Source organism: Rhodotorula graminis, assembly GCF_001329695.1.
Source record: "Rhodotorula graminis WP1 unplaced genomic scaffold RHOBAscaffold_1, whole genome shotgun sequence".
Classification (NCBI taxonomy): Eukaryota; Fungi; Basidiomycota; class Microbotryomycetes; order Sporidiobolales; family Sporidiobolaceae; genus Rhodotorula; species Rhodotorula graminis.
This window is the reverse complement of record NW_017264928.1, coordinates 828,388-838,310: the sequence shown is the minus strand read 5'-3', so window position 1 is coordinate 838,310 and position 9,923 is coordinate 828,388. Positions and strand designations below refer to the sequence as shown.

At 67.6% G+C, this 9,923-nt stretch overlaps 3 protein-coding genes across 3 annotated transcripts; 2 read left to right on the top strand and 1 right to left on the bottom strand.

The window, feature by feature from the left end:
* Window positions 1–988: 988 nt before the first annotated feature.
* Window positions 989–1,270, bottom strand: RHOBADRAFT_4013 (uncharacterized protein; the record flags this gene model as incomplete). Its single annotated transcript, XM_018413686.1, has 1 exon — window positions 989–1,270. A coding segment is annotated over one exon (282 nt), but the record flags the coding sequence as incomplete, so codon positions are not given.
* A 921-nt stretch (window positions 1,271–2,191) lies between these two features.
* RHOBADRAFT_50689 (uncharacterized protein) lies at window positions 2,192–4,510 on the top strand (the record flags this gene model as incomplete). The annotated part of the gene is made up of 10 exons (XM_018415444.1): window positions 2,192–2,578; window positions 2,650–2,726; window positions 2,792–2,903; window positions 2,973–3,039; window positions 3,162–3,299; window positions 3,411–3,430; window positions 3,516–3,678; window positions 3,844–4,001; window positions 4,096–4,400; window positions 4,477–4,510. 10 exons carry the CDS (start codon window positions 2,192–2,194, stop codon window positions 4,508–4,510), a joined length of 1,461 nt encoding a protein of 486 aa, XP_018274239.1.
* Window positions 4,511–5,389: 879 nt separating this feature from the next.
* On the top strand, window positions 5,390–9,862 carry RHOBADRAFT_10478 (uncharacterized protein; the record flags this gene model as incomplete). The annotated part of the gene is made up of 16 exons (XM_018411989.1): window positions 5,390–5,596; window positions 5,722–5,780; window positions 5,861–5,904; window positions 6,813–7,049; window positions 7,083–7,525; window positions 7,556–7,851; window positions 7,922–8,024; window positions 8,152–8,270; window positions 8,332–8,370; window positions 8,429–8,501; window positions 8,567–8,656; window positions 8,724–8,750; window positions 8,819–8,883; window positions 8,943–9,137; window positions 9,207–9,285; window positions 9,353–9,862. Coding segments are annotated over 16 exons (2,586 nt in total), but the record flags the coding sequence as incomplete, so codon positions are not given.
* Window positions 9,863–9,923: the final 61 nt, after the last annotated feature.

Sequence of the window (9,923 nt, the reverse complement as noted above, 5' to 3'; positions counted from 1 at the left end):
AGAGAGGGGCGGCTCACGGGTGTGGTCGCCGCATCTGCTGTGCGCTGCAGAGGAGGGACAGGGCTCAGTCAGCTCGGGCTCGCCGCGCTCGCTCGAGGCGCGACAGAGGAGACACTCACCGTTGAACGAGGCGTCGTTGTCGGGTGGTCGGCCTGCGCACGGGCGGGCTCAGGGTCAGCTCGCGGGGCCCTAGAGAGGTCGAGAGAGTAGGACGCACCATCTGTGCACGCGTGTGCTCCCCTCGAGAGGGCGTGTCGTCGAGTCGAGGTCGGCCGATGTCGTCGATGAGGCGGCGACGCCCGTGTCGGACGAGCGGCGTGTGCTGTCGGCAAGGCTGAGCTCGCTGGGCTGTCGGGCTAGCTAGCGAGCCTGGGCTCACTCGGGCGAGTCGGTGTAAGGAGGAGGGGCGGTGCAGCAGTTGTCGCTCTCTTGCTCGTCGACCTCTCTCGCGCCCGCTCCCGACTTGGACGCGCTCTCATCTCTCTCTCGCGCAGCCCGTCAAATAGCGACATGCGTTTGCAGACAAGGGCAGGGGATAGTACAGGTCTACGAGAGCCACGCACCTGCAGAGGGAGAGGTGCGAGCGTCAGGTCGAGTCGAACGAGAAGGAGGGAGAGGAAGAGGAGGGACGGACCAACGACTACCAGCCAGCCTCGCGCAGGCGGGCCACCTCCTGCTCGATGACGGTCCGCTGCTCGACGACGCGCTCCTCGCGCGAGCGCAAGACGTTGCGCTTCTTGCGCAGGCCCGTCGCGCGCCTCTGGGCCACCTGCTCGCCGACCTCGCGCGCGTCGACGTCGTTGCCGCCCTGCTTGCTGACCTGGCGCAGGCGCTCGCGCTCGGCTTGCGGCTTGCGCGCCCCACGGTACCTCGGCGACGACACGCCGTACTTGTGGCCGTCGCCAATCTTGAGCATCTTGCGGTCGCGCATCTCGTCCATGCGGTCGCGCTCAAAGTGCTCGTTGAGCCACCCGCGGGTGCGCTCCTGCGGGTACCAGAACGGCTCGGTCATGGTGACGATGACCTTCTTGTAGCTCTTGGTGCCGCCGGACCGCGAGTAGCCGCCGCCGAGCGGGGACCGCTTGAGCGGCGACAGGTAGTTGATGGTGCGCACCGACGTGACGTGCAGGCCGTACACGTTCTTGAGGTAGTTGGTGATGTCGGGCTTGGCGAGCTGGAGCGATGTGCGGAACGTGGCCGTGTACGGGTCGTCCTTGTGCTCGCCCGAGTTGCGCACGAGCCGGACAAAGACCGACGGCAGGTAGACGCGCACGTGGCCCTGCGTCGCGTGCTCGTACTCGCCGAGCGCGCCGTCGGCCTTGAGCACGGTCGGCGACGTCGCCTTGCGCACCCGGCGCGGCGTGCGGCCCTTGGTGCGCGACGAGTCGGCGGCGTACCGGGGCGCGGCCGCGCGGGGGGCGGCGTCACCAGGGGCAGCGACGACGCCGTCCGACGACGACGACGAGGCCTTGGGCGTCACGACGTACGGGTTGCCCGGCAGGGGCTCGGCGGTCGAGCGCGAGGTCGAGGGCTGGGTGCGGTTGCGCGCGAGGGGAGGGTCGAAGGGCGAGTCGACGACGGTCGTCGCGAGCGTGCGCGCCTGGTGGCTGCACAGCTGCGGGCGGGCGGCCTGCAGCGTGCGCTGGGCGGTGCGGCGCAGGGCGGCCTGCATCGTCGAGGCGAGGGGAAGGGTGGAGGACGAGGTCGGGGGGAAAGTTGGCGATGAAGGCCAGCTCGAGGACGGTGCTGCCGATGGTGGACGGACGGGAGGCACAGAGGGTTGTCGTTTGTCGGTGCGGTTCCTGCTGCTCAGTGCAGTCGCCGGTGTGCGCGGAGGCGAGCTCGTTGGCGAGGAGGACGACTAGGTCTGGTCAATCATGCAAGTGCGCCTCCCCGTGAGCTGAGCCGGCCGCGCTCGACGGGCAGAAACCGGCGCGTGGACTGCCCCTTTGCCGTTTCGAGCCCACTCAAATTGGCCTCGATCAACCGCGTTCTTCTCCTCGTCGGCGCCCACTCTCATCCTCGCTCCCTGCGCCTCTGTGCTTTCAGATCTCTCGCGTGCGTCTTCAGCCCTCGACAACCAGCGCCCACCGTGCTGCCAACCGCGACCGCCCCACCGCCGGGCTCCTCCTCCGCCTCGAGCGCGAGCGCCTCTCCGGTCCGTCGCCGGCGTCCAGCACCGCCGCGCAACATGGCCTCGCGCCTGTCGCGCTCGCTCAAGAGCCTGTCGTCACTCGTACCCTTCCTCGCGTCGAACCCGGGCGGCGACCCCTCGTCCTCCCACCCGGCCGGCGCCTACTCCGCCATCCCGCTCTCGTCCATGCCCAGCTCGCCCCTCGACGGCGCCGAGAAGCAGCACACGTACGCCTCGCCACCACCCTCGACGCGGCGCAATGCCCTCGCCCATGCCTGGCTCTGGGTCTCGCCCATCCTCGTGCTCGCCCTCGCGTCGTCGACCTACCTCGCCGCGCGCAGGACCAACTCGGGCGTCCTCGACCCGTACGTGTGTGCGCCCAAGAGCAACTGGACCTTGTTGCGCGACGTGTGCGCGGCGGACCGAGGTGCAGGGGAGCAAAAGGTGCGCCGCCTCGCGTTCACTTCCCTCTTCCGCGTCCACCTAGAGCTGACCAGGTTGTCCACGCGCCGCAGGACGACAACTACGAGCTCGCCCTCGATCGTCACCTGACGCAGGACCAGTGCGACGCCATCTACCCGGGCCTTTACCTGTGCGTCCTCGCCCCCCTTTCCTCCTCACTCGCGCACGGCCCGACTCACTCGTCTCCTTCTGCAGCGAGGTCGAGCGCGCGCACGACTACTGGAAGGCGCGAGGAGGTGTCACGCAGAAGGACTTGGACGAGGCCGAGGCGCAAGGGCAGGCGCGCGCCATGATCATCAACAACCGCGTGCGTCCCCCTTCTCCTCCCACCTTGCGCGCATACTCGAGCGCTCACATTCCTCCTCGACGCACGCAGCTCTACGTCAAGAGCTACTCGGACTCCCAGCAGGGCACGCGCACCAAAGCTGCCCTCGCCCTCATCAGTGAGTCCCACTCTTCCCCTCGCGCTTTCCCCTCGCGCTCGTGCCTCCTGCCGCCGTCGAGCCTTCCCAACCCCGCCCTCCCTCGCCGCGCCTCGACTGACCCGCTCCTTTTCCGCAAACAGACGAAGCCCTCATCACGGCGCCCGAGGCGGTTCCCGACATCGAGTTTGTGATCCAGACGGGCGACAACGGCGTGCCCAAAGGCGCGCCGTGGGCGTTGGGGAGGAAGGAGAGGGAGGAGCAGCTCACGTTGATGCCTGGTGCGTCGGCTCGTTCCTCTGCGGTTGGGCTCGACGGCGCTCGGCTCTCGAGCGCTGCCAGGTCCTGCTCGACGTCCTCGAACTGACCCACCCTCTCGTCCTTCCTCGTAGACTACTCGTTTTTCTCTTGGGTACGTCCCCTCTCCTCTTCCTCCTGCTCCTCCTTCGACCTCGTCTCTCTGACTGCGCCGCACCGCCCCTGGTCCTCGCCCATAGCCCGAACCGCACGTCGACTCGTGGCAAGAAGTGGCCGACCACACGCTCGAGTACGAGACGCACCTGCGGTGGGAGGACAAGATCGACAAGCTGCTGTGGCGGGGTGCGTTCCTCGTCGACATCCGCAAGGAGCTGTGGGAGATTGCGCGCAAGTTCAAGTGGGGTGCGGCTCGTCTGCTCGTCCGGGATCGTGCCCTTCTCTTTCGACCCGATACTGACTCTTCCCCCGTCTTCCTCCTCGCTCCTCCCCCTCCTCTCTCTCTCTCTCTATCTATGTCTTCGACCTCGCATCACTCCTTCGCTCGTCCACGTCGCCCACGACCCGCAGGCGCCGTCGACGACCTCGACTGGGGCGACCGCGAGCAGGTCAACAAGCTCCTCCTCACGCCCGAGCAGCACTGCGACTACAAGTACCTCGCCCACGTCGAGGGCCTCGCGTACAGCGGCAGGCTCAAGTACCTGACCCAGTGCCGCAGCGTCATCATCGTGCGTCCCGCCTCCTCCTCCCCCGTCCCGGCGCGCTCGAACCTGCGCTCGCACGCAGACAGGCACTAACGCTCCCTTCTCACCCGTCCTGCAGGCCCACAAGATGCGCTACGTGCAGCACTTCCACCACCTCTTCAACTCGGACCCGTCGTCGCCCGCCCAGAACCTGGTCACGGTCCCGGGCCACCATTTCGACGAGCTGCCCGCCGTCATGGACGCGCTCCTCGCCGACGACGCGCGCGCCAAGCGCATCGCCGACACGAGCTACACGTTCTGGCGCCATTGGCTCAGCGTCGGGAGCGTCGACTGCTACTGGCGCCGCCTGTTTCGCGAGTGGCGCGACGTCATGGCGTTCGAGCCCGTCGTGACGAGGAACTTGACGTCCTACAACAGCTTCATGTGCGTCGCAGTGTCCTCTCTCTCTCTCGCCCCGTCGACGGCGGCCTGGACTGACCCTGCACTCCTCGCCGCGCAGATTGATGGGCAAGGCGCACTGGGAGGCGTACTGAGCGCCTCGCCGACACCCGAATCGTGTACTCCTGTACGACTACGTACCTCTGCGACTGGCGGAACGAGCAGGCGCCGACACGGCCGTCGTCGAGCGGCGTCGCCGTCGGCCGCCGAGGCGAGCTCTCGCACGTGCCTCTCGCTCGCTCCCGCCCCCGTCCCCTGTCGCGCTCCCTTCCTTCTCGGTAGATGTTGTGTGCAATACAGCCTTGTCGTAGACGAGCACGAAGCGAGAGTTATTCTCGTCGCGCCGCTCGTGCACTTGGTGCGGTATGGCTCGATCGCGCTTGAAGGCGGCTTTCCTCGCTCGCCCACCTCGCGCAGGCGCACCAGCTGCGCCAGTCGAGCTCGCGACAGCTGTGCAAGAGCAGCCCGACCACGACCACCGTCCAGCGTCAGCGCACGAGCTCGCCCGCCGCAGTCGCCCACCTCCTTCGGCGGTCCCTGTTCGCGCACCGCCTCACGGTCCTCGGTCGAGCCACTGCCGCGCCAGTGAGCTGTACAGGTGCGCCCGAGACTCTCCACCCTCTCCCATGAGCGCACCGTGCTGACCCTCGCACCCGCACCGCCCTTCCTCCTCCTCCCCATCTCCAACCTCGCTCGGCGCACCTCCCTCGCTCCCCTATCGCCTGCCAGTCGCCTCGCCACTGCCGTATCAGTCAGCAGAACCAGCAGCTAGCGACCATGGCGGTCCGCCGGCGGCTCTCGCTCAACCGGCACCCTTCGACCGCACCCCGGTTGCCCGACTTCCTCCAGCGCTCGAGCGTGTGGAACCGCATCTCGGCCTTCAGCGGTGCGTCCTCCGCTCGCCGACCCTTCTTCTCGCGACGGCGGGCTGACTCTCTGCCCGTGTGCCGCACGCCGGACTCGCAGCTGCCCACCTCAACTTCTACCGCCTGCACCTCCTCACCTTCATCTTTGTGCCGCTGATCATGTCGGGCATCTTCTACGCGAGCAATGGCCCGTCCGAGGAGAACCAGATTGCCTACGTCGATGCGCTCTTCATGGTCGTCAGCGCGATGACCGTCACGGGCCTCAACTCGGTCCTGTTCGTGAGCATGACCCTGTGGCAGCAGGTCATCATCTTTGTGCGTCAACACTCTCCCTTGCCACTCGAGCGGCGTACGTCGGCGGCGACGCCAACGCGGGGCCCGCCGTGTCGCGCGAGAGAGAGCGCCGGACCTGACCTCGTCTTCTTCCCTCGCACTCGCAGTTCATGATGACGATCGGCTCGACGTCGTTCGTGTCCATCATCGTCATCGTCATTCGTCGGTGCGTCCGAGGTCTCGCTCGACGCGTCCTCAGAGCGGGACAACCGTTTCCTGACCGCCGCCCCGTCCTCCCACGTGCAGCCAGTTCTTCCGCAACAAGTTCGAGTACATGGTCGCCAACGACGGTGCGGCAGACTGTCCGTGTCCCTCACGAGCTGTCGGCAGGTACTTATTCGAGTCTTGTCGCCTGCAGAGGCGGCGCGCAAGCGGGTCAACGACATCGGCGCCCAAGAGGTGCGTCGCCGCCCTTCCAGTTGCTCTCTGAGGGGCCACACTCACGTCTCCTTCTCGTCCTGCAGGCCGCTCGTCATGGTCGCGCCTATCAAGCCTTTGACGACAGCCACCGCCCGGGCCACACGCCCTGGTTCACCGGCCTCCTCCCCGTCGGCGGCAACGGCGGCAACGGTACCGGTCCCGGCACGCCGCTCACGCCTCGCCCGACGCCCATCGGCTCGGCCTACCCGACGCAGGACGACTCGGAACGCGAGCGCGAGAAGGGGCGCAGCGGCGGCGACAAGGACAAGGACGGCGCGAGGGAGAAGGAGAAGAAGGGCAAGCGCAAGAAGATCGCGCGCCTCACGGCCGACATGATCAAGCGCGTCGACGTGCCCGTGCGCGTCAACGAGATGAGCGTCAGCGGGCGGCTTGGCGGCGGGCGCAGTCGCGAGGGCGACACGCCGGGCCCGCAGTCGCTCGCCGACGCCGGCACGACGGCCGTCGCGTCGTCGGACGCGGCGAGCGAGGCGGCACCCGTCGCCGGCAACCTCAAGGGCGGCGAGCGCTCGCCCCGTCTCGGCAACGACGAGGTCGTGCGCGGCGTCACGGCGCGCCTCGAGCGGGTCGCGGGCGAGCAGGGCGAGGAGCGCGGCCGGCCGCGCGGCGTGTCGTCGCCGCCGTCGCCGGACAACCTGCCCGACGTGTTCACGGACGAGGAGGACGCGGCGAGCGTGGCGCAGGAGGTGCGGCCGCGGCACTTTGGCGAGGCGGTCCAGTCGCCCGAGACGGCGTCGCTGCGGGTCGACGACCAGGGCAGCGTTGCGGGTCATCAACGAGCGTGCGTCCCCCCTCTCTCCCTTCACGAGTCTCCCACGATGTACTGACCCTCCTCGTCCCCCTCGCAGTATCCAGATCGACGAGTCGGCACGGCCGCCGAGGAACTTCCGCGGCCGCAGGAGCAGCGACTCGGCTGCGTCGCCGCACCGCGCCCCGGGCGCCGCATTCCCTCGTACGCGCACGCTCGGTCCGTCCTCGTCGCCTCTCTCTCTGTGTCGTCCGTCCAGAACTTGACGCTCCTCGCGCACAGACCACCGCCACCTTCAGGGCATCACCGAGTCGCCCTCGTCTATCGGCACCCCGACCTCGCCCACCTTCCGCCACCGTGACCTCGAGATGGGCCACACGCGCACGATCGAGTTCCGCGACGCCGACGACCGCCCCGACCTGCGCATGCGCCGCAATCGCACCATCGCCATCGACCCCGACTTTCCGACGCCGCGCCGCGGCTCGCACTCGACGACGATGCGCAACATGGACGCGCGCACGTTCACGCGCACGACGACGCTCGACCAGGCGGCCATGCACACGGGCTTTGGCGGGTTCCCGAACCCGCTCGTCGCCGTCGCCGGCCTCGCTCGTCAGCGCATCCCGGCCGTGCGCAACGTGTTCGACCGCAACCTGACGATGCCGCGCACGACGACCATGATGTCGACGCACTCGCACGGCGACGGCGCCGGCTCGACGGGCGGCGTCGTGCACGCCGGTACGGGCGCCATCAAGCCTGTCTCCTACATCTCGTTCGACGCGATCGTCGGGCGCAACTCCAAGTTTCACGGCCTCACCAACGCGCAGCAAGAAGAGCTCGGCGGCGTCGAGTTCCGCGCCCTGACGGTCCTGCTCCGCATCGTCGTCGCGTACTGGCTCGGCATGCAGCTCCTCGCCGTGCTCGTCCTCGCGCCGTGGCTGTCGCGCTCGCCGCGGTGGGACGACGTCATCCAGGGCGAGTGGGAGGTCGTCAACTCGACGTGGTTCGTCTTCTTCCAGGTCTGGTCGGCGTTCAGCAACAACGGCATGAGGTGCGTCCCCTCTTTCTCCCTTTCGTCGAACTAGCTCGAGCCACCTCTCCTGACTTTCCTTCTCGCGCAGCACGGTCGACGCGTCCATGGTTCCCTTCCAGCGCTGCTACTGGCTGATCATCGTCATGAGCATCCTCATCCTCGGCGGCAACACGGCGTTCCCCATCTTGTGCGTCCTGCCCTCCCTCGGGCCTCGTTCGGCGCCGTCACTGACTCGCTCCCTCTCCCGTGCAGCCTTCGCCTCGTCATGTGCGTCGCCCTCGACGTCCTCACTCGTCGCCGTCGCAGCACTGACTAGAGTTGCCCGCTCGCAGCTGGACTTTCTCCAAGGTCGTCCCGCGTCGGTCGCAGCTGCGCGAGACGCTCCAGTTCCTCCTCGACCACCCTCGGCGATGCTTTATCTACCTCTTCCCGTCTCAGTACGTCCCTTCAAGCCGTTTCTGCGTCGTCTCGCCGACCCTCCTGACCTTGAGCCTGCAGCCAAACCTGGTTCCTCGTTTTCACGCTCGTGTGCCTCAAGTGCGTCCTCGTCTCGCACACTCCCTGTCCGAGCCGCACTGACGACCCTCTCTCGCAGCGGTATCGACTGGGCCTGCTTCCTCGTGCTCGACATCGGCAACCCGGTCATCGAGGCCATCCCGGTCGGGACGGTGCGTCCTCTCTTCCTCTTTAAGACGGCCCAGGAGCGCCGCACTGACGCTTGCCTCCCCTGCAGCGCGTCATCGATGGCCTCTTGCAGGCGTTCGCCGTCCGAGCTGCAGGCTTCTCGATCGTCTCGCTCTCGTCGGTCGCGCCGGCTCTTCAGGTCCGTCTTTCCCTCCCCTCTCCCGGCGCATCTTGCAGCAGACTGCTTACACCTCTCGCCTGCACAGTTCCTCTACGTCATCATGATGTACATTGTGCGTCCCTCTTTCTCTCTCTCGTCGCACCTCGCGCTCGAGCCGCAACTGACGACGGCTTCCTGCAGGCCGTCTACCCCATTGCCGTCTCGATCCGAGCGACCAACGTGTACGAGGAGAAGTCGATGGGTACGTCCCTCTCTCTCTCTCTCTCGCCGTCTCTGTCTCGCCCTCGACTGACCCGTCGACGAGAACAGGCGTCTACGACGAGGACTTTGACGAGGACCCGGACGACGCCGAGGCGCGGTTCGAGAAGTCGCACTCGGCGACGCAGTACATCGGGTACCACGCGCGCAAGCAGCTCGCCTTCGACTTGTGGTGGCTCGGTCTCGCCGTCTGGCTCATCTGCATCGTCGAGCGACACCGCCTCGGCAGCACCGACTGGCCGTGCGTCCCTCGTCCTCCTTTTTTCTCCTCGACGCGAGCGGTACCTGACACCCTTTCATGCGCCCGCAGCGAGGTGTCCATCTTCACCCTGATCTTTGAGATCACCTCGGCGTACGGCACGGTCGGCCTCAGCCTGGGCAACACTCGGGTCCGTCGCGCTCTCGTCCTGCGGCCTCTCGTGGGCGCTCGCCACTGACTCTTTCGCTCTCTCGCAGACAAACACGTCGCTCGCCGGCGTCCTGTCGCCCCTCAGCAAGCTCATCATCATCGCCGTCATGATCCGTGGCCGTCACCGCGGCCTGCCCATCGCCATCGACCGCGCCGTCCTCCTGCCCTCGGACCTCGCCAAGCACGGCGACGACACGACGACCGTCGCCTCTGCCGAGCCCGGAGGTGGGCCGGGGCCCGGCGACTTTGTCTTGCGCAGCCGGGGCACGAGGAGCTCGTTCGGGAGCCACCAGGCCCCGGTCGACGCCGGCGGGCTCGACGCCGTCGCGCCCCTCACCGACGCACAGCGCAGCCGTCAGGCGTCGGCCATGGTCGGCAGCGGCGACGACATGCGCGACGCCGACCTCGGGCTCGCGAGCCTCGGCGAGTCGCCCAACGAGAAGAGCGAGTCGACGGGCGCGAGCGCGACCGACAGCTCGGAATCGATCGCCAAGCGCAAGCTCGACGACCCGCAGCCCGAGCCGCCGCACGACCGCAACCAGGAGGGATGGCGATGACCCGGGCTCGAGAGCATATTAATTTTATTGTTCAAACATGAGAGCTTAGTACGTGAAACAT